Source organism: Jaculus jaculus, chromosome 9 (genome assembly GCF_020740685.1).
Source record: "Jaculus jaculus isolate mJacJac1 chromosome 9, mJacJac1.mat.Y.cur, whole genome shotgun sequence".
Lineage (NCBI taxonomy): Eukaryota > Metazoa > Chordata > Mammalia > Rodentia > Dipodidae > Jaculus > Jaculus jaculus.
Window position 1 is genome coordinate 107,482,157 of NC_059110.1, and position 21,863 is coordinate 107,504,019.

General features: G+C 43.1%; 1 protein-coding gene across 3 annotated transcripts in view; it reads right to left on the minus strand.

Annotated features, from left to right (window-relative positions):
• Positions 1–5,445: 5,445 nt before the first annotated feature.
• The window catches only part of Kat7 (lysine acetyltransferase 7), a 49,819-nt gene continuing 33,401 nt past the window's right edge, over positions 5,446–21,863 (minus strand). For 2 of the 3 annotated variants that reach the window (XM_004655554.2, XM_004655553.2), the window contains 8 exons: positions 17,519–17,629; positions 15,269–15,460; positions 13,490–13,579; positions 12,956–13,096; positions 11,085–11,178; positions 8,398–8,544; positions 7,739–7,845; positions 5,446–7,116 (listed from right to left, as the gene is read on the minus strand). In XM_004655554.2, the coding sequence (XP_004655611.1) occupies positions 7,015–7,116; positions 7,739–7,845; positions 8,398–8,544; positions 11,085–11,178; positions 12,956–13,096; positions 13,490–13,579; positions 15,269–15,460; positions 17,519–17,629 (984 nt within the window). In that variant the 3' untranslated portion in view covers positions 5,446–7,014. The remainder of the gene's footprint in view (positions 7,117–7,738; positions 7,846–8,397; positions 8,545–11,084; positions 11,179–12,955; positions 13,097–13,489; positions 13,580–15,268; positions 15,461–17,518; positions 17,630–21,863) is intronic. The other variant, XM_045159057.1, reaches the window with a different exon arrangement.

A 21,863-nucleotide genomic window follows, 5' to 3' on the forward strand; every position in this document is an offset into this window, starting at 1 on the left:
GACTCTTGGCATCTGTACCAGTGGTGCGCAACTGCATTGTTCTCACCTCATCAAGTGGGGTGACCCTGCCCTCCCTCACACCCAGACTCCTATTGTCAGTGAGCATCAGGAGTGGGCCTCATAATCTGTATCCTTGGGCCCAGCACATAGTAGGGTGAATAAACAAGCTACCAACAAGCGGTTTCCTCTTGGGTGCAGGGCAGAGGGCAAGATGACACTGCCCAAGTCCATTATTTGCAAGCATAGAGAAAGAGAGAATGGGCACGCCTGCGCCTTCCCAGCCATTGCAAACAAAGTCCAAAAGCATGCGCCACTGTGCATCTGGCTTTACATGAGTACTGGGGAATCGAGCCTGGGTCCTTGGGCTTCACAGGCAAATGCCTTCACTGCTAAGCCATTTCTCCAGCTCACAACTTTTGTTTGTTTTTTAAATTTTTATTTATTTGACAGAGAGAAAGGGGAGAGAGAGGGAGGGAGGGAGGGAGGGAAAGAATGGGTGCTCCAGGGCCTCCAGCCACTGCAAAAGAACTCCAGACATATGCGCCACGTTACGCATCTGGATTATGTGGGTCCTGGGGAATCAAACCAAGGTCCTTTGACTTTGCAGGCAAGCACCTTAACCACTAAGCCATCTCTCCAGTTCCTTGTTTTTGTTTTATGAGGTAGGGTCTCACTCTAGCTCAGGCTAACCTGTAGTTTCAGGGTGGCCTTGAACTCATGAAAATCCTCCTACCTCTGCTTCCTGAGTGCGGGAACTAAAGGTGTGTACCACCGTGCCCAGCTAATAACTCTTTAATCTTTTTTTTCCCCCTCAAGGTAGGGTCTCACTCTAGCCCAGGCTAACCTGGAACTGTCTGTAGTCCCAAACTGGCCCCCAACTCACAGCAAGCCTCTTACCTCTACCTCCTACACCCTGGGATTAAAGGCATGAACCCCCATGGCCCCCATCCTGCTTCTTTTTTTCGTGTGTGTGTGTGTGTGTGTGTGTGTGTGTGTGTGTGTGTGTGTGTGTGTTTTGAGGTAGGGTCTCACTCTACCCAGTCTGATTTGGAACTCACTATGCAATCTCAGGGTGGCCTTGAACTCATGGTGATCTTCCTACCTTTGCCTCCCAAGTGCTGGGATTAAAGGTGTGTGCCACCATGCCCAGCTTTCTAGCATAGTTCTCTATGCGTTGGATATGAATGTATGTTTCTGAGCAGTGTAACTGTGAGGTGAGCAGAAATATACGTGGTGAGGAACAAAGAATGACTTCCTGGAGTGAACGGGACTTGTCAAGGATAAAGGTGTTTATAGTTCACAAGAACACTTCGGAGGAGACATGGAGCCAAAACAGTCAACAGCACACAGGTTATTTTCTCTACTTCTGGGCACCAGGCCCTCAAATGGTGGCAGCACGACCAGTATATGAAGGCACTGCACAAGAGGCAAACTGATGCTTCAGCTCCAGGGCCATTTTTCAACACCAGCAGTCCAGTCCCTGTTTCCTGCGTGGTGACATTCATTGGCATTGTTGAAGGTCCCACAAAGGAAGTAAGTAATTATACTACCCCCATCAGCAGGGAAGTCTGGAAGAAGTAACCATACACAAGTTTGTGGTCACCAGTTTGTGAAGCAAAAACCAGTTGAGGGCTAAAGAAATGGCTCAGTGGTTAAAGGCACATGGTTGCAAATCCTGATGACCTGGGTTCAATTCATTCCTCACTGCCCACGTAGAGCAAGATGCACAAAGTGGTGCATGTGTCTACTTTGCAGCAGCAAGAGGTCCTGAAACACTCACAATAAATTAAATAAATAAGTAATAAAAATATTTTTTAAAAAGCTAGTTGAGGGCTGAAGATGGCTTAGAGGTTAAAGTGCTTCCCTGTGAAGCCTAAGGACCCAGGTTCAATTCCCCAGGACCAATGTAAGCCAGATGCACAAGGTGGCGCGTGTGTCGAGTTTGTTTTCAGTGGCTAGAGGTCCTGGCGCACCCGTTTTCTCTCTCTCTCTGCCTCTTTCTCTCTCTCTCAAATAGAGAAAGTATTTTTAAAGCTAGTTGAGGTCCAATTTCTAGAACATATCACATCTTATTATTATTACCTTTTCTTTTTTTTTTTCGAGGTAGGGTCTCACTCTAGCTCAGGCGGACCTGGAATTCACTGTAATCTTAGGGTGGCCTTGACCTCACAAAAATCCCCCTACTGCTGCCTCCAGCGTGCTGGGATAAAGGTGTGCATCACCATACCTTGTTATTTTTAAATTATTTATTTTAGAGAAAGAATGTGGGCATGCCAGGACCTCCTGCCACTGCAAACTCCAGATGCATGTGCCATTTTGAACATATGGCTTTACATGGGGACTGGGGAATCAAACCAGGGCCATCAGGCTTTGCAAACGAGTATGTTTAACCACTGAGCCATCTCTCCAGCCCTCACATCCTATTACTTAGCAATGTTGTTATCATGACATACAAACTCTACATTTATGCTTGTGCCACCCGCAAGGCCCCTGGGGTGGGAGGAAGCAAATACTAAGAGCCATGTGATCCAGGCCTTATTATTTCACTGCACTCTCTGGGGTTGGTTCGTGGCATCTGAACATACTCCAAGAACTAGCTGGAGATCTGACTGAGGACTGCTTTCTCACTAAGGGTTGGTTTTCAAACCAAGAAAGGACTTCAAAGGCAATTTGTACACAAATTTGTGCGTATATTTGCCTAAGTATATTTCAAAACATCTAATGCTTTTATTAGATTCCCAAAGGTCAGAAGCAAACAAAAGGGATAAAGACTATGGGTAAGTGGTCTGCTGCTTGATCCTGTCATCGAACACATCAACATAATTTGATTTGGCAACTGCTCTGCATAGGAGAAAAACCAGGGAGGCCTAGAACTACCCTTGCAAAGCTGCCCATATGCACCCAAGAGGGATGATGTTCATCAGTTTCCTGTCCCAGAATGTACACTGCAAACAAGCTGGACCAGCTCCACTCCAGACCATTCCTAATCCCAACCACACAACCTGTCCAGCATTACAGGGCCTAATGAAGGCTGAGCACAAGTAGCATCATTTGCTCTATAAAGGGTATATACTAGATTGCTAAAACTTAGGATGACTCACTATTCCAACATGAGAAATGGGGAAACAGCAGAGGCATCAGGTGACCAAACCTCAGCATAGTATTATTAGTGTGACATTTGGTTTCAGAGAAGCAAGGGTCTCTGTTTCTCTTAGTATGAGCAATTTGTCTCATCTGGAAAAAGGACCCTACTACCAGCTGACAGAAAGCTGAAAGAAGCCATTCTACATGTAGTTCAATGAGAAGATACTCAACAGTGGACACTGCAAGCCTTATAATTGGCCAGCCAGGCCAAATGAGCCAACGGGTGCAATAATGGCACATCTATCATTATGGAAACCAACTGCCCTCCAGTTGGACTGGAGGCCTGCTCCATTGGAGGGAATACATCCCTGATACTGAAAACTTATAACAGGGGTAGTCATGAGCCCTAGGTGTGTAACATCTGCTGATGTCTGGATAAATGTATATACTATGCTTATCAAACTGCCCAGTAAGCACTTCTCTTAATATTCATAACCTTATATTAATGCTACTCTCACTTTTGGTAGAAAATCTTTTCTTTTCAGATGGCAATGACCTTGGAATGACTCAGAAGGTATCATAGTGCTGGAAAGAAGTGACTGGAGTACTGAGTAATATCTCGATCACACCTCCCAAGGCTCAGGGTCTAATGCAGAAGAGGTGGTGGAAAGACTGTAAGAGCCAAAGGAAGGGTAGGACTCCTTACAACATGCTCCCTCCAGACATAAAATGGCCTGGATATCCATGACTTCACAGTGCCAGACACTACCTACACAAGACCATCATAAGAGGAGGAAAAGATCATGACATCAAAATAAAAGAGGGACTGATTGAGATGGGGAGGGGATATGATGGAGAATGGAATTTCAAAGGGGAAAGTGGGGAGGGGGAAAGGAAGATGATATCATGGGATATTTTTTATAATCATGGAAAATGTTATTAAAAATTGAGAAAAAAAAAAGGAACCTACACTGTTTTTGCAGTTTTTGTTTTTCAAGGTAGGGTCTCACCTTAGCCCAGGCTGACCTGAAATTCACTATGGAGTTTTAGGATGATCTTGAACTCATAGCAATCCTACCTCTGCCTCCCAAGTGCTGGGACTAAAGGCTTGTGTTATCAAGCCCTGCCTAAAGGACCCTACACTGGGAGGACCAAAGAAACTATGAAGGCAAATGGGTGGTTTGTCCCTAAATCAGCAAGCAGTGTGCAAGACCTTTTATTTCCTGGTTTTGCATTCTGGTCCCAACTAAACTTTTTATTTACTTTTTGTTCAAGGCAGGGTCTCATATGTATCTTAGGCTGACCTGGACCTTACTCTATAGCCAAAACTGGCTTCAAACTCATGGCTGTCCTCCTTCCTCAGCTTCCCTAGTGCTGGGATTATAGGCATGAGACACCACTCCTGGCTTTAACATCAACTCTTGTCTGAAAGTTTTTACCACATTTAATGCAACGGAAGCCTCTAGAAATACAAGTTCCTATAAGGGTATCAACTAGAAATAGGATAATGAAACATTAAGCAATCAAAAACACTGAAGAATCCTGTAAGTGACACAAGTTTTCAAAAGGGACCTCACGATGAGCATCTAATGACACTGCCTACATGTCACTGTGAACTCACAATTTCCATCTGTCAAATCAGCAGGAGCATGACTGCATCCTGCATCGGGCTAATGCCAGTCTTAACATGCAGTAGTGCTGAGCACACTGGCCAGGGATAGAATAAGGCCTTCAGTGAGTGGTTTTCAGGGGTCAGATCTAGGAAGAAATGGGCATTCACAGACTTTCTACACAGGGGATAGTCTCTCTTACCTCAAAGTTATCAAGAGAACAAGTTATCAAGAGACAGAAGTACCCAGCCTGCCAGGTCCCTGCCCTGGGCAAACCCAAGAAAATGCATCTACTTCCAGGAGTACAACCTGGGTAGGGTAAAGATTTCAGGTGACAAGGCTTACAACTGGGGAATGTGTTGGGAGAAAAAAGGAATATGCGTACCTAGTAGCTTGCACCAAAGGGAGGCAGACTGAATTTGTCCTCCCAACTACTAATTTAAGTTCACTGTAAACACTGTGTCAACAGTCTATATCACTGGGCAATCCACAGCTACAGAAATCAGCCCCCCACCCTGTGCCTTCAGCAGCAGGTCAGCTGTATTATTTCCATACATAAACAAGAGTCACAGATGAGCCAAACATGGTGGTGCATGCCTTTAATCCCAGCACTTGGGAGGTTGGAGGTAGGAGGATCACCATGAGTTCAAGGCCACCCTGAGACTACAGGGTCAATTCCAAGTCTGGACTAGAGTAAGACTCTATCTCAGAAAAAAAACAAACAAACAAAAAACCACTGATGAGTCAGACATGAGCAGAGAACATGCTTTATTGAGTCGTAGATACAGAAGAGCACATTCTACCACGTGTGGGGAGGGTCAGCATCTGTAAAAGGCCCTTACCCCGTAAGAAAACCCCCAGTGAAGTTGCTTTTGGATACGTTTTAACAGTGACACTGACACTGGAGGGGAGCCACCACTGAACATGCTTAAACTCAGCTTCCCCCAACCCACAGTGAATATAAGTAGTGTACAGAGATGACAAGAGAAAGGCACAAATGACCAGAGTCGGGATTGTGGTGAGGGAGCCATGTGAACACAGCAGTGCTGGAGGAGACCAAGTTGGGAAGGGTGACATATGTCAGACATCAAAAGCTGCCCCAAGATAGCGGGTTATATAACAGGCCAGGGAGAAATTAGAGGGAACATCTCTTCCTTCACTTGAACACCACCAAAAATAGGAGAGCAGAGACCAGGATGGTGGCACATCCCAAAAAGGAACTTGAGGAGCCGTTCTTGGAGGGGCAGAAGCACTTCAGCCTGGGGGAGGGGGGAGGCACTGTTGAAAAGAGAAGCAAACATCAGCAGGGTGGTCACTCTACTGTGCTGAGTGAGTCACGGGCTGAGACACAGTTTCGATCACTTTCCACTTCTCCCAGGACACTCTGGACAAAATCAGTGCAACTTATGTGGAAGTATAGGTGCTCCTATACTGGTACAGGCAGGTAAAAAGATTTTGCAGGATAATTAGCCAGTTAACATGTAGCATGAAAAAGAACTGGAAATTATATTGGCACCTGAAATCCTAATGGGGCAGGGAATAAAGAATACAAGAAAATATTTACTGCTGGACACTTTCTGGTGAGGCAAAAAGAACTATCCATTTCCTTTCACCACAACATTGCCCAGTGCCCATAGGTGAACAAAAATGCAAACATGAAATCACCACCTCTTATTCCTCTCCCATCTTGTTCAGACGGATCAGGTGTTGTTATCAAGACTAATCCCTGGGAAACTTCAGTCAGCCTGAGACTGATCAAAAACAAGTCTTTTGACAAAAACGGAGGAAAAAAGTTACAGTGAGATGAAATTCAAGATGAAAGGACCCCTCCCTAGTACATACACATACTCACAAGTGCTGCCTCTCATCGCTGCCTCTCCACAAGACATGTGTAAGGAGTAAATGGAAAGGTCCCTTTGGTGGCAACCACATTTGGAAGTATGGTGACCAGGCAGGAAGAAGCACTAGTACAAAGTTCCAAGGACACGACACACCTCATGGGGCTAGAGAACATGAGGAGGGAACCAGTGACTGGACAGGTACAGTACCATAACAGAACTCCTTGGGTCAGTGCTATGAGGGATCTGCACTCAAGCCAAATACAGATCCATCCAGGCAACCTCACTGAGGCCGAAACAACAGTTCCTCAGAACCAGCGTCTACAGTGTACACGAAGGTCGGAGCCAGGACAGTCTGAGGGGGATGGCCTTCCCAAAGGATACTGTACTTGCCAATCACAAGAGCAACAGAAATGACAGACAGATCCCTAGGGTACGGATTCCTACTGCTGGGGCTCGCTGGCTCAGAATGACAGGTCACTTTAAGTGCCCTTGGGAGGGGTCCATTTTAAGCAGCTTGGATCCATGGTTTTATTGGAGTTGGACCTTTTGGCCTCTTTGGCTATCCATTCATCTATCAGGTCCTGGGAAGAACAAGGGAACAATTATTACACACAGAACTAACACACCTTGACACACACACATCCCAAAAATTACTATCAGCAGTCAAGGACTCAAAGTGTTAATATGTTAAAGGTATAACACATTATTTTTTGATTTGCAAACTGCTTCCCACCCTAATCCATTCCTTCCTACTTTGCTTTCAGTGAGAACTGCAAATCATTATTCATCTGTATTAATGACATGTATGAGTCAACAATTAAACAAAGGCAAGTGGGCATGAGTTGAGGTAGCATTTAATAAAACAATTCCAAACCACTTCCAGGAGGCCCAGGATTTATGAGGCTCCCCTTACAGATGGGTCATTTTCCTAATCTCAGAGGATCATCAAATGATAGACGTGCTGAGCAACACAAAGCTGCTTAGCTGGTGTCATCTGCATTTAAGACAGCTTACCAAAAGCTCCTGATAAGGTAGGAGATAAGCTTAGTAACAAAGGCCACGTGGCCCTCCCTGCTAGCTAAAATGAAGGCTATGGTTGAACCCCTGCAAGAGGAATTACTTCCTTTGTGGTACAGCCCCCTCTGAGCTCTATTAAGCCGCAAGGGCACCTAGCAAGGAGCAAGCAGCTGATAAAAACCTCACCTGTCTCTTTAAAACTAGGTGTTTGCCTTTCCAATACTTCAGCATCTGAAGGGCTTGCAGAGTGCTGACAATGTCCACGGGATTCACAGCCGTCTCCTGGCTAATTTCTACAACAGAAGAGCTACTGAGAACTGGGCCAAAGCACAGACTCCCCACCCCCTACCAAAGCTTCCTTTCACATAGGGTTTCCCAGGGCCAGAATCACAAGCCAACTTATTCTGACCAGTCCAAATAACCACGAGACAAATTTTAACAGCAAGAAGCTACATTTGGCCCCATAGTAATTGTCAAATATGGGCTCCATAAAATTCTCCCACCTTTGCGTAAGAGGCAAATGCCTTTCTTAAAAGCACTTGCATATGTCAAAATATTTCAAGTTTTTCTTCTTCAGTTTTATAAGACTTTAAAGTAGTAACAATTCCAGACAGGAAAAACTACTTTATAACCTTTCTCAGGGACCAAATGCTCTCGAATTCTGGGCACCTTTAATGAGGGTCTCTGCTGTGGTCTGTATTCAGTAGGCCTTCCCTTCTCCTAGTCAGATGAAACATAGAATGGGACATTATCTTTGCAGGTGACAAAGCATGAGTAGGGGCCAAATGGAAAAACCAGGAGGGTATCTATGTGGCATTCATAATTCCAAAAAGTTAAAGACCAACCTTTGATAGAAATCTCTTTGCCTTGGAAATTATGTAGGTAACGAAGAAGCACTTCCTTCCAGTAACTGCGATAGCTTATGAGGCCCAAATCGGAGAGTGGACGTTCTGGAGAGCCAACTTTTTCTTCGACTTTGGAAAGTAAATAACCTGCCAGGGAAGAAATAAGAGTTGTCTGATTTTTGTTTTTGACTTTTTTTGAGTCAAGGTCTCTCAATACAGCCATGCCTGGCTTGGAAGTCTCTTTGTAGTCTAAGGTGGCTGTGAACCTATAGCAGATCCTCCCCCCTGCCAGTGCCTCCCAAATGCTGCAATTACAGGTATGCGCCACTACGCCCTGGCAGTCTTTCTCCCAGTAACACTAAGTCTCATTCTAATAGCAGAGAATAGCTTATCAGCATGGACAAAGGCTTAAGAAGTTCAGTCCACTTTGTTGTATCAATTAGAAGCCAGTCATTGGATAGAATATGTACCATGTGGCAGTTAAATATAATATGCTGCCTTTGTATAAATGGGGGGGAATGTATATTTGCAGTTACTTATAATAGGCATCTCTCTCTCACACACACACCTGATAAGCTTGAGTAGGAACTTAACAATAGTTTTCTGTAGGTGTGTGCTGAGAACAGTAATATAGGAATTATATAATTCAGCTTTGTGTGTATGTGTGGGTGTAAATTTTTGTATAATATACAATAGTGCAGGTGTTCTCTACTGCATATGCCGGACTAGCTTCTGGGAATTCGCCAATCTTTAGGTGTGCTGGTATTATAGACAGACACACTACCACCTTCAGCTTTACATAGGAGATCCAAACTCTGGTCCTCATGCTACCCACTGAGTCACATCCTCAGCCCTGATATGTCTGGAGGCAATCTCACTATGTTGCATAGGTTGGATGGGAACGTGGGATCTCCTTGCTTAGCCTCCCACAGCGCTGAGGAAGTGCTACCATACCAGTTAAATAATTTTTGTTCTACTGAGACAGGGACTCACTTTGTAGTGCAGCCTAGCCCTGAACTTGCAGCAATATTCTGGTCTCAGTTTTACAAGTGCTAGCATTACAGGCATGAGCCACAGTGACCAGCAGTAAAACAAAAACTTTTCAGTAGACGGTAAGATAATTGCTTGTCATGGTGGTTATGCTCTATAGCCAGTGAGAATATGAATCAGCAAATACTGAAGCACTGCTTGGAAAGAATAGCTTCTGCAGCAGCCCTGGTCACATATTCAACCTTTCAATGGATAACTATTTTTCCTAAGTTTTGTGTTAAAACCTTTTTTTTTTTTTTTTTTTTTTTTGGTTTTTTGAAGTAGGGTTTCACTCTAGCCCAGGCTGACCTGGAATTCACTATGTGGTCTCAGGGTTGCCTTGAACTCACAGCACTCCTCCTACCTTTGCCTCCCAAGTGCTGGGATTAAAGGTGTGTGGCTGCCATCATGCCCGGCTTGTTTTAAAACATCTGAAACATATTGTGTTGAGAGAGTGTACTCACAGCATTGTAACTCATGCCTGCAGAGAGCTCATTCAAACTTTGTAGGTATATCTCCTCTGTGTTTAGGAATAGCTTCTGCACTACATGTAGGGGTAGTTTTAAATCATCACTAAGAAGGCCAAAAATAGGGCTGGAGAGATGGCTCAGCAGTTAAAGGCATTTGCTTGCAAAGACTGATGGCTCAGGTTCAATTCCCCAGTACCCACATAAAGCAAGATGCATGTAGTGGTGCACGTGTCTGGAGTTTTATAGTAGCAGAAGGCCCTGATGCACCCATATGTTCTCTCTCTCTCAAATAGATACATTTCTTAAAAAAAAAAAAAAAAAAGAAAGAAAGAAAGCCAAAAATACAAAAAACATGGCACTAGCAGACTATGTGAATGACACCCTCTAACACTGTAAGAGTAGGAAGCAGGGGACTGGAGAGATGGCTTAGCAGTGAAGGCACATGACTACAAAGCCTAAAGTTTGATTCTTTAGGTCCCACATAAGCTAGATGCACATGATGGCACATGTGTCTGGAGTTTATCTGCAGTGGCTAGAGACCCTGGCATGCCCATTCTCACTCTCTCTTCTCTCTCTCCCTCTCTGTCTCAAATAAATAAAATAAACCTTAAGAAAAAGAAAGTGGAAACAGGGTGAAGCTGGGAATGTGTGCATCTAATAACTTCTGTGCATGCCTGTGAATGACCACAAAAGCTCTGTGATTGATTTGGGAAGTTACAAATAAATTTTACTGGATAGACAAATTCACAACAATGAAATCCATGATTACTGAGGACACAGTGTAATACTCAAAGCCTTAATCAGGTATAAGGATTGCCTCTGCAAATGTTTACATCAATGAAACCCCAAACATCAAAGAACAGTTTTAAGCCTTAAGCATGCTTCTGCTCTTGGTCTCAAACTGGGATAACCTTGGACAGCCTACTTTATCATTCTCTGTATCCTCTGGTAATTTAGCACACGTGGGGCCCTGTATTCACTGAGTGTTCAATGTGCATCAAGTGAGACGGACTGTGCTCATTTTTTCCCACTTGATCATTTATTTTAGTAGATATCAGCATATTTTCATTATTGCCAGGAACTGAAGAGACCACAGGACAAAAATAAAATAAATATTTAAAAAAATACCCACCAACAGGACCTACAGTCTCTGCCTTGTGAAGCAGATGATTTAGCAGTTTTACTTACTGAAATCAATGAGCATCTTGCCATAGCCCTGTCTCATATACTGAGGCATGGTGAGGATACAGGATACATTGTAGTTGAGGAATGAATTCTTCTCCTACAATCAAGAATAAACAGGTTATGAGGGTTTAGGACCAACAATTTCTGCCCTCCCAAAGATAAAAAGTAAGGTTGCTTGCAAAATATCTGGCCAGTTAGTCCTAGGGAGTGGCTGCCAGGCTTACAGCCATTATACCCAGTCATTATGACGACCAAAACCAAATTATCAGGGCTTCCCTAGCTCTGAGACCTCCAGTGTCTTTTTTTTTAAATTTAACTTAATTTAATATAATTTATTTACTTGACAGAGAAAGAGAGAGTGAGCGAGAAAGAATGGGTGCACCAGGGCCTCTAGCCACTGCAAACAAACTGCAGACATGTGTGCCCCCTCGTGCATCTGGCTAACGTAGGTCCTGGGGAATAGAACCTGGGTCCTTTGGCTTTGTAGGCAAATGCCTTAACCACTAAGCCATCCCTCCGGCCCTCCAGTGTCATTTTTAAGGAGCCAACTCTACAATTTAAAAGCCCCATAGTCAAAGTCAATACTGCTGAAGCACTTCAAAAGGAGATAGCCTGCCCACTGGAGGGGATGAAAAGCAAAAATATAATTCCTTATTCTGGAAGGGGATCAAAGTACAAATGACATTATTGTATGATTCCATTCATATGAAATGTCTTGAATAAGCAAATTTATATGCAGAAGGGCGGGTAGGAGGTCAGGTGGAAATGGGGACTATGGTAGTTTGAATAGATGGCCCCCAATATATTCAGTGTTTTGTTAGCATGTAGTTTGAATCTGCAGCCACCTGGCTGGAAGCAGTGTCACTGAGCAGATCTTAAGGTGTGGTGGTGGGTTTGGGAATTCAATCTAAAGATATGTAAAGTGTGCCTAGCTGGAGTTCCTGAAGTGTGCTATGCTGTATGGCTTTTGGTTTTTAGGCTTGTGCTTCTCTCTCTGTGTTTGGTCCTGTGAAAGCAGACCAGCTTCTTCTGCCATTATGGAACTTCCCCTGGATCTGTAAGCTTCAATAAATATCCTTTCCTCCGTAACTGCCTGGTCTGGAAGTTCATCTCAGCGAACCTAAGCTGTCTGCTATAGGGACTGACTAGTGTTCCTTGTGAAGCAATGGAAAGTGTGGTGATTGACTGCATATGTCACAAAACTGTGAACAAACTAGACATCACTAACGTGTACAATGTAAACTGGTGAATTGTATGGAACATAAATTTTATCTCAATTATGTTGTTTTACTAAAAAACACAAACAAAAATAAACAACCATAAGCTTTGCATTCTTTAAAGGCAGAGACACTACTGAAGACGAGCAATATGAGAAAGAACCAAGCTAGAGAGAGCAAGTGACCAAAGCATGTCCTTGCTTTTAACCTACTAAAATGGAGGGCAAAGCTGGAATTGGCTTGACTACAGTATGTCAGCTTGTGGGTACACAGCATGGACCCAGGTCAGAATTAATAGGCAGCTTCCATCCACAAGTACAGCAATGAATAACTAGAAGCTTTTCATAACTGAACACTGGCCAGGTATTGTGGCTTATGCCTGTGACCAGCACTCTTAAGGCAGGGAGGTAGGAAGACCATCACAAGGTTAATGCCAGTTTGATGCTACATAAGTTGAGTTCCAGGCCAGCCTGAGCTATAGAAAAAAAGACATGAACATTTTCATGAAACTATCTATGGTACATCGGTTTGTCTTTGGTTTCTTTTAAGGGAAGGCTGTCATGATTATCCAGGGTATAACCTCCCCATTAGAGATTTGAGCCTTCAAATACCCATCATCCTTCCCTAAAAGTCATTAGCTTCTAACATCCTGCTGACCTTAGAAAAATATCCAATCAGATGACAGCCAGTGTTGTCCGCTTCTGTCATAACGTAGAATAGAAAGGGTTCCACATCATAGTACAATGTCTTATGGTCCAAAAAAAGCTTGGCCAAAAGGCAAAGGTTCTGGCAGTAGATCTGGAAGTAAAGAGAGAATTTGTGTGTAAGCCAGTGATTTCTCAACTCACTAGATTAAGGTCTAAAAAGTATTTCCCAGGTAAGCCAGGCATAGTGGCACAGCCGTTAAGCCTCCAGCACTTGGGAGGCAGAGGTAGGAGGAGTGCCAGGAGTTTGAGGCCAGCCTGAGAATACATAGCGAATTCCAGGTCAATCTAGACTATAGTGAGACCCTACCTTGAAAAAATAAGGTGGGGGGGGGGGGGAGAAAAGTTTTGCCCTGGAAACAGAACACTTCTACTGCCCTCAAATTTTCTATCTTTTACAAGGTATGATGAAAGACAAAACACACTACTTTGGAATCCTGTCAATGTCTGACATTAGTACATCTCTTTCTTAGTCACCACTTTTTACCTTATTTTTCTTGCCATCTACTTCAAACACGGAGATTGAGCCTTTGCGATATATCTCATCACCAGGTGGGTGTTTCCACACACACTTGGCCTACAAGAGAAAAAAATTAACATGAAGAAATCAAAGCTTCCTGACAAGAGTGCCCCTCAAAAGGGAAAAAGAATCACAGGTTAAATTTGATTAACTGAGCAACTGGATAGTTGGCACATTTGAAAACACATAGACCAAACTGAATGTTTTCACTAAAATAAAGGCTTCTTAGGTTGTTACTATATGTCATCTTTAATACCTGTTTGGATTAAGTTTACTAAATTATTGGTTGTCACTGTCCAGCCCAACAGATTAAAATCATGTACTACGCAAAACCCAGATAAATAAGAACATCCTTGCTTATGTATAAAAATGCCTCACGCCAATAGGAAATTCCTAAGCAGCTTATTCTAGCAGCTTAGTGTTGTTAAGAACACCACACTCACCTTTACCAGTAACTTTAATTACTACTGTACCTTTACTGTCTTTGTTTTAGAATGGAAAAATCCATCTATAATCATAAAAACCATGAGCTACTACCTGCCCCCACTACATCTTACATAAGGAAATAAGAGAAAGTCTTTCCAGAAAAGGAAAAGGAGGACTGACCCAATAGCAGGAAGTTGGGCGTGGGGGGGAAGGGTGTCACTTGGCCACAAAGTACCTCCATTTCCTCGTTCTCAAATAACAAGGTTTGTTTTGTTTCATGGTGCTGAGGAATAGAATCTAGGGTCTTGAGTAGCTAGGCAAGTACTCTACCACTGAGCTATGCTGCGAACCCTGTCAATAATTTTAATGCAGCTAGCCAGCCACTGCTGAAAATAAGTGAATTCTTTTTTAAGTATTTGAGAGAGAGAGAGAGAGAGAGTGACAGAGTGTGGGTGTATACACACCAGGACTTCCTGCCACAGCAGACAAACTCCATATGCATGCTCCACTTTGTGTGATCTATCTGGATTTATGGAGGTACTGGGACATGAAACCTGGATGGTCAGGATTTGCAGCAGTTAAAGACACTTGTTTGCATACACACATACTCCAGCCCCTCAGTGAATTTTTTAAAAATATTTTATTATTTATTTATTTGAGAGATAGAAAGAGGGGGAGAGAGAGAAAGAATGGTTACACCAGGGCTTCCAGCCACTGCAAACGAACTCCAGATGTATGCATCACCTTGTGCATCATGTGGGTACTGGGGAATCGAACCGAGGTCCTTTGGTTTTGCAGGCAAGTGCCTTAACCGCTAAACCATCTCTCCACACAATCCCCCCCTTCCCCCCAGTGAATTTTTAAAAGTTGTTGTTCAGCTTAGAGACAGGGCCACAATCCTCAGTTCAAGCTGACTTTCAATTCTCCATCTTACTGTCTCAGATTCCCACAAATACTAGTATTGCAGGCATGGACCACTATATCTGGCTTTGAAAGGTTTCAGTGTAAATATATTTTAAAATATTGCTTTAAGCCAGGTGTGGTGGTGCATGCCCCTTTAATCCCAGCACGTGGGAGGCAAAGGAAGGAGGACTGCTGTGAGTTCAAGGCCACTCTGAGACTACAGAGTGAATTCCAGGTCAGCCTGGGCTACAGTGAGACCCTACCTCAAAAAATCAAAATAATTAAAAAAAAAAAAGTTCCTCTCAGTTTCCTATGCCTCCATGACACTACTATGGACAACTCTAGGGGATAGTCCAGAAATCCCGGAGAATCACCATCATGGCCACAGTCATAGCAGGGGAATCCGAGACTACCTACCATGTGCCGGCGGAGTATTGTTTGGCTCTTCATGTATTTTAAACAGAATTCACACATGTAGAGACGTCCCAGCCGTGCATATTCTTCAGGATAGGGAGAATGATACCAAGTATCAAGCTCATAGCGACCAAAAGCAATTGTTTTAATCATGTTGCTCCCCTCTGTGATTTGGCCTTGCAGCCTTAACTTCTCCTATTATCAAAAATAAATCAAAATAACAAAGAATTAGAATTTATCAACCTTGTTTTTAAAAACCTACAGTAGGGGGCTGGAGAGATGGCTCAGCAGTTAGAGGTGTTTGATTATAAAACCTGATGACCTGTATTTGATTCGCCAGTACCCACATAAAGCCAGATGTACAAAGTGGCGCACACATCTGGGGTTTACAGTGGCAAAAGGCCCTGGAACACCCATTTATTCTCTTTCTCTCTCCTTGTAAATAAATAAAAATATATTTAGGACTGGAGAGATGGTTCAGTGGTTAAGGCACTTTCCTGCAAAGCCTAAATAAGGACCTCGATTCAATTCCCCAGTACCCACACAAAGCCAGATGCACTAAGTGGTACATGCATCTGGAGTATGTAGTGGCCAGAGGCCCCAGTAGGCTCATTCATTCTCTCTCTCTCTCTGCAAGCAAGCAAATAAATAAAATCTTTAAAAAAATTCAATGAAGCCGGGCGTGGTGGCGCATGCCTTTAATCCCAGCACTTGGGAGGCAGAGGTAGGAGGATTGCCATGAGTTCAAGGCCACCCTGAGATGACAGAGTTAATTCCAGGTCAGCTTGGACCAGAGTGAGACCCTACCTCGAAAAGACCAAAATAAATAAATAAATAAATAAAATAAAAAAATTCAATGAAGTGACTTTAGCCTTCCTGTTCATCATTTCCCTTCACTTTTTTGGATTGTTTATTTGTTCAAGATAGTCTGTTGATGCTAAAGATGCAGCTCTCATCTTCAAAGGGGATAAGAGACAGTTTACTCTGGAGCCAAATATGAGTGAACATGGCCTAGGTTACCCCAAATTCCATGTTCCAACATGTTAACAATATTATGAAGGTTTTATAGTTACAGAACAAAGTCATAAATCAAGTTTTAAAATACATTGACTAACCATGAAGTAGGCAGGTTACAAGTGGGGAAATCTCTACCACAAACTCCAGATGCTATCTGATGATCTTCTTAGCCCTTTGATTGGTGGAAATTGAGGGTCTGTCCTTACATTCCAAAAAAGATTACACCTGATCAACTGATAGTCACCAAGACCACACAGGTGTGCAATAAATGGCTACTTACGGGCTAAAGATAGGCCAAGATTTTTTTTTTAACTTTTATTTATTTATTTGAGAGAGAGAGAGACAGACAGACAGACTGGGCACACTAGGGCCTTGATCCACGGCAAATGCCAGATGCATGTGCCACACTGTGCATTTGGCTTCTGTGGGTTCTGAGGAATCGAACCTAGGTCCTTTGGCTTTGCAGGCAAGTGCCTTAACCACTAAGCCATCTCTCTAGCCAGATTTTGTTGTTGTTGTTTGTTTTTGTTTTTCAAGGTAGAGTAACACTCTAACCCAGGCTGAACTGGAATTCACTATGTGGTCTTAGGGTATCCTCAAAACTCAGAGAGATCCTCCTACCTCTGCCTCCCAAGTGCTGAGATTAAAGGCATGTGCTAACATTACCAGCTTAGACCAAGGCGATTAGGCTCTGACTTGTAACATTCCATCACTGTGTGGTCACAGGAGTTCTATCAATCCATCAGCCTTGTTGAAGTAGGTGCAGTAGATGCAGTGCTTTTCTGGGAACTTTAGTTCCCAGGTCTCATTCTAGTCCAGGCTGGCCTATGTAATCCTAGGCTGGCTTGGAACTTACTGCTTCCCCAGTATCAGGGGTTAAAACTCCCTTCACTTTATTTCTATGCTTCTAAGGTACATATATTCAAGTGAAAGAAGACACCTACAAAAGAAGTACTGAGGTTCTCAGAATTATACATTACTTAGTCAACAAAGGGGCACAGGTAGTTTTTACCAGCCAAATTCAAATTGAACTGGAACTTCTGGTTGGGATGGGGGAAATGTAAGGCCTAAGAGGATGGGAGGAGGAGTAAAGTGTTTTAAAAGGCTGGGAAACGGGGAAGATATTTCAGGGGCACAGTACATCTAATTCCCATCAAACTGATTTCTAGTTATTTCTTAGCAGTTTTAAGGGCTTCAGGAGATTCCTCTCCTCTGTGTGAGGGTTTTGATACTCACCAAATCCTCAGAAGCCCGGGCTTGTGCTCTTCGGAAAAGATCCAAGTCATACTCGCTTGTCAGGTTTTCCAAGAGAGGTTCCCGAGTGTTCCCATAGGTCTGTCTGTGTTCCTAGGAAAATAACCAGAGCACGATACTCTGCTGTTAAGAGCTTGGTTCATTTAGTTTTAATGAATGCCAACAATAACCAAAAGCTATTTAGACAGTGCCCACACCCTAGATACCAGGACTAAGCTCAGGCACATTATTTATGAGGACAGAGCTAGTGGCTACCCACTCTACTGATGCTTCCAACAATTCCAGGGGAGTGCTTTTTATCTCTAAATGAACACCTCCACAAACAAGGTTCCATGCCTGCTTCTCAACTTGTATGGGGAGCATGCAGGACAGTGCAAAACATCAAGAATAGATTGGGCTTCTGCGTGAGAATGAAAATACTTAGTAGCAGAGGCCAGTAAGTTAAAAAGGAGACATAAAGGGAAGAGAAAGGAAGGGAGGAGGATACTTAAGAGGTTGATATTGTATATATGTAATTACAATGATTGTAATGGGGAGGTAATATAATGGAGAATGGAATTTCAAATGGGAAAGTGTGGGGGTGGGGAGGGAGGGAATTATCATGGGATATATTTTATAATCATTGAAAATGTTAATAAAAATTTTTTGTAAAATGCAAAAAAAAAAAAAAACCATCAAGAACAAGCAATCCCAGAAACAAAAAGATCTAAATATATTCCCTGACTCAAAAAAAAAAAAAAAAATCAGCCGGGTATGGTAATGCCCGGCTTTAATCCCAGCACTCGACAGGTGGAGGTAGGAGGATCACCAGGAGTTTGAGGCCACCCTGAGACTACACAGTGAAATCCAGGGCACCCTGAGCTAGAGTGAAACCCTACCTCAAAAACCCAAAATAAATAAATAAAAATAAACAATCCATGTTCTCCAAACCTTGAATGTTTCAAGATGTTTGACTGCAAAGACAACCTATAAGTAGGTAGGGGCAGCCATTACTCCACTTCCAACCCAAGGTATAAGGACCACTTTACAATCTCAGTCCATGTGCACAGGAAAACAGCCTGGACTCTTTAAAAGATACCTTACTAACAAACTGAAGGTGGGGAGGGTATGCATGTCTCTAATTCCTATACTCAAGGAGGCTGAAGTAGGAGGATCACCTTGAGTTCAAGACCAGCCTGGGGCTATAGAATGAGTCTCAGGTAAGACTGGGCTAGAGTGAGACTCTACCTAAAAAAATAAAAAAACATAACCAAAAATCTTACTAAGGCCAGGCATGATAGTACATACCTTTAACCCCATCCATACTTGGGAGGCAGAGGTAGGAGAATCATCCTGAGTTTGAGGCCCCCCTGAAACTAATTCTAGGTCAGCTTGGGCTAGAGTGAGACCCTACCACTAAAAACCAAACCAAAACAAAACATCTTTGTAAGTATTAAGCAAAATTAAAGAGAGAAATAGCCACAGAGAGCTGAAAGCATTAAAAAAAAAAAAATCCCAAGAGGCAGTTTTAACTAACTTTCAAAGCTTACCATGGTAGTCACTACTATACCCCTACTTTCACTGGAAGAAAACTGAAGAAGGGAGATCTGGGTTTTTTTGTTTTTTTTTTTTTTAAATCTGTCTTAAATCTGATTCTAGCTCTTCCCTTTCTGCTCCAGACTCCACCACCCCCAAGGAAGAGAAGGTAACTGGAGTAGTAGACTCACCCCAGGAAGAACATTAATAGATTTCACACACACACTACCATGGAAAGAAACCATTCATTTCAATCTTTATTCCTATTAAAATTTCTTAGTGGGGAGCTGGAGAGATGGCTTAGCCATTAAGGTGCTTGCCTGCAAAGCCTAATAACCTGGGTTTGATTCCCCATTACCAATGTAAAGCCAGATGCACAAAATGGCACGTGTTTGCAATGGCTAGAGGCAGTGGTGCACTCTTTCTCTCTGTCTCTCTTCTATCTCTGTTTGCAAATAAGTAAATACTTTTGAAAAAATAAAAACATAATTTTAAAAATATTTATTTTTTTTATTTCAAAGAGGCAGAGAGAGAGAGAGAGAATGGATGCATCAGGGCCTCCAGCCACTGCAAATGAACTCCAGATGCATGCGCCACCTTGTGCATCTGCCCCACGTGGGTCCTGGCGAATCAAACTGGGATCCTTTGGCTTTGTAGGCAAATGCCTCAACCACTAAGTAACCGCTAAACCATCTCTCCAGCCCAAACATAAAATTTCTTAGGGACCTGGGGAGATAGTTCAGGAGTTAAAGGCACTTGCTCATAAAGCAAGAGTAGCTGGCTGCACACAGTGGTGAATGCATCTAGAGTTTGCAGTGGTAAAAGGCCCTGGTGTGCCCATTCTCTCTGCCTGCAAATATATATATATATTTACTTATTCTGATTCCATCGGCTGTAGATTTTTTAGAAATTTGGACTCTGTAAACTAAGATTTGGGTTCTAAGTCTTAACTGCTAATTTCTTAAATGTTAATTTGTTCTTTTTGTTTTCTTTCTTTTTTTTGACAGGATCTCATTACTCCAGGATAGCCTCAAACATGCAACTGAGGACGACCTTCAACCTCTGATCCTCCCCACTAGTGTGATTACAGGAGTGTGCCTAGTTTATGAGGTGCCCAAGGGTCACACCTAGGATTTTTAGCATTCTAGGCAAGCATGCTACCAGGTGAGCCGGTATAACCCAGCCCAAATGTTTCATGAGCGTTTTGCCAAAGACATGTCTCTAAACGACTCAGACAACCCCCCCTCCCCCGAGGTAGGGCTTCACTCTAGCCCAGGATGACCTGGAATTCACTATGTAGTCTCAGGCTGGCCTAGAACTCAGGGTGATTCTCCTACCTCTGCCTCCCAAGTGCTGGGATTAAAGGCGTGCACCACCACGCCTGGCTTCAGGCAACATTTTTTTATTCTGGAAGTCTGAGTGCAAATAACCTATCCTACCCTACCTATAGTAAATTTAAACATTTCAGGAGCTATTTTGTTTTGAGGTAGGGTCTCACTTTAGACCAGACCAACCTGGAGTTCACTTTGTAGCCCAGGCTGGCCTCAAACCCGCAACAATCTTCTTCCATAGCTTCCCTACTATTGCTAGTACTGGGATTAAAGGCATGAACTAGCTTTTCAGAAGTTTTTTGTTGCGTTTGTTTGTTTTTGTATTTGCAAGGTAGGGTCTCATGCTAGCCCAGGCTGACCTGGAACTCATTCTGCAGTCCGTTTCCTCCTACCTCTGCCTCCAGAGTGCTGGGATTAAAGATGTGTGTCATCATACCTAGCTCAGGAGCTGTTTTGTCAGATTCTCTTTCTACTTACATAATTTGAAGTAAGTTACCTAAGACCCCTTTCCCAGGGGTGAAACAACATCGATTGTCTAAGTTGCTACAGGGATGAAAGGAAGATCATAACCACTCAATGAATGGCATCATTGTGTTACCACACTTCTACCTAACTCACAGATACAAATACAACATGAGGGCTGGAAAGATGGCTTAGTGGTTAAGCGCTTGCCTGTGGAGCCTAAGGACCCGGTTCAAGGCTTGATTCTCCAGGACCCACGTTAGCCAGAAACACAAGGGGGTGCAAGCGTCTGGAGTTCGTTTGCAGTGGCTGGAAGCCCTGGTGTGCCCATTCTCTCTCTCTCTCTCAAATTAATAAATAAAAATTAAAAAATAAAATAAAAACAAATATAACACGACAGGGTCACACATGTAATCTGGTTCCCACACCAAGTAACAGAGCCCTTCCATTGTCCAAAAAGTCACAGTCTGTTACTTCAAATGTACAGCTACAAATTCCCCTCATAACCCACCATCCATTGCCCAGGCTAATTACTGACAAGTCACATATTTAGTAATCTATTCTAGTGACTAAGTGGAAAAACATCCCAATGCTAAGATGCTCTCTCAGCATCTCTCAATAGACTACATAGTAGTTTATATCCTCAGGGACAACTGTCATTGAAATTTTTCTCTATTTTTGGTTTTCCTCTCCCCTTTCTTCCCCCTCCTTGAGATAATGTAGTCATGGTTGACTTCAAACTTCAGAGATCCACCTGTCTCAGCCTTCCAATTGCTAGAATATAAACGTGTGCCACCATGCCTGAAGGATGATTCCTTCTTCATTTCCTCTAAAGCAGTATATTGGCATGTTGGTCACAATGTCCTCCAAACCCTGGGCTTTAGTGGTTCTTTGGCCTCAGCTTCCCAAGCAGCTAGATTGGTGTGGTGATGGTGGTACACCAGTGAGCATAGCTGCCTTCCAAACAGCTAGACTACAAGTATGCATCAACATGTATAACTATATTTTTTTTTCTTGCC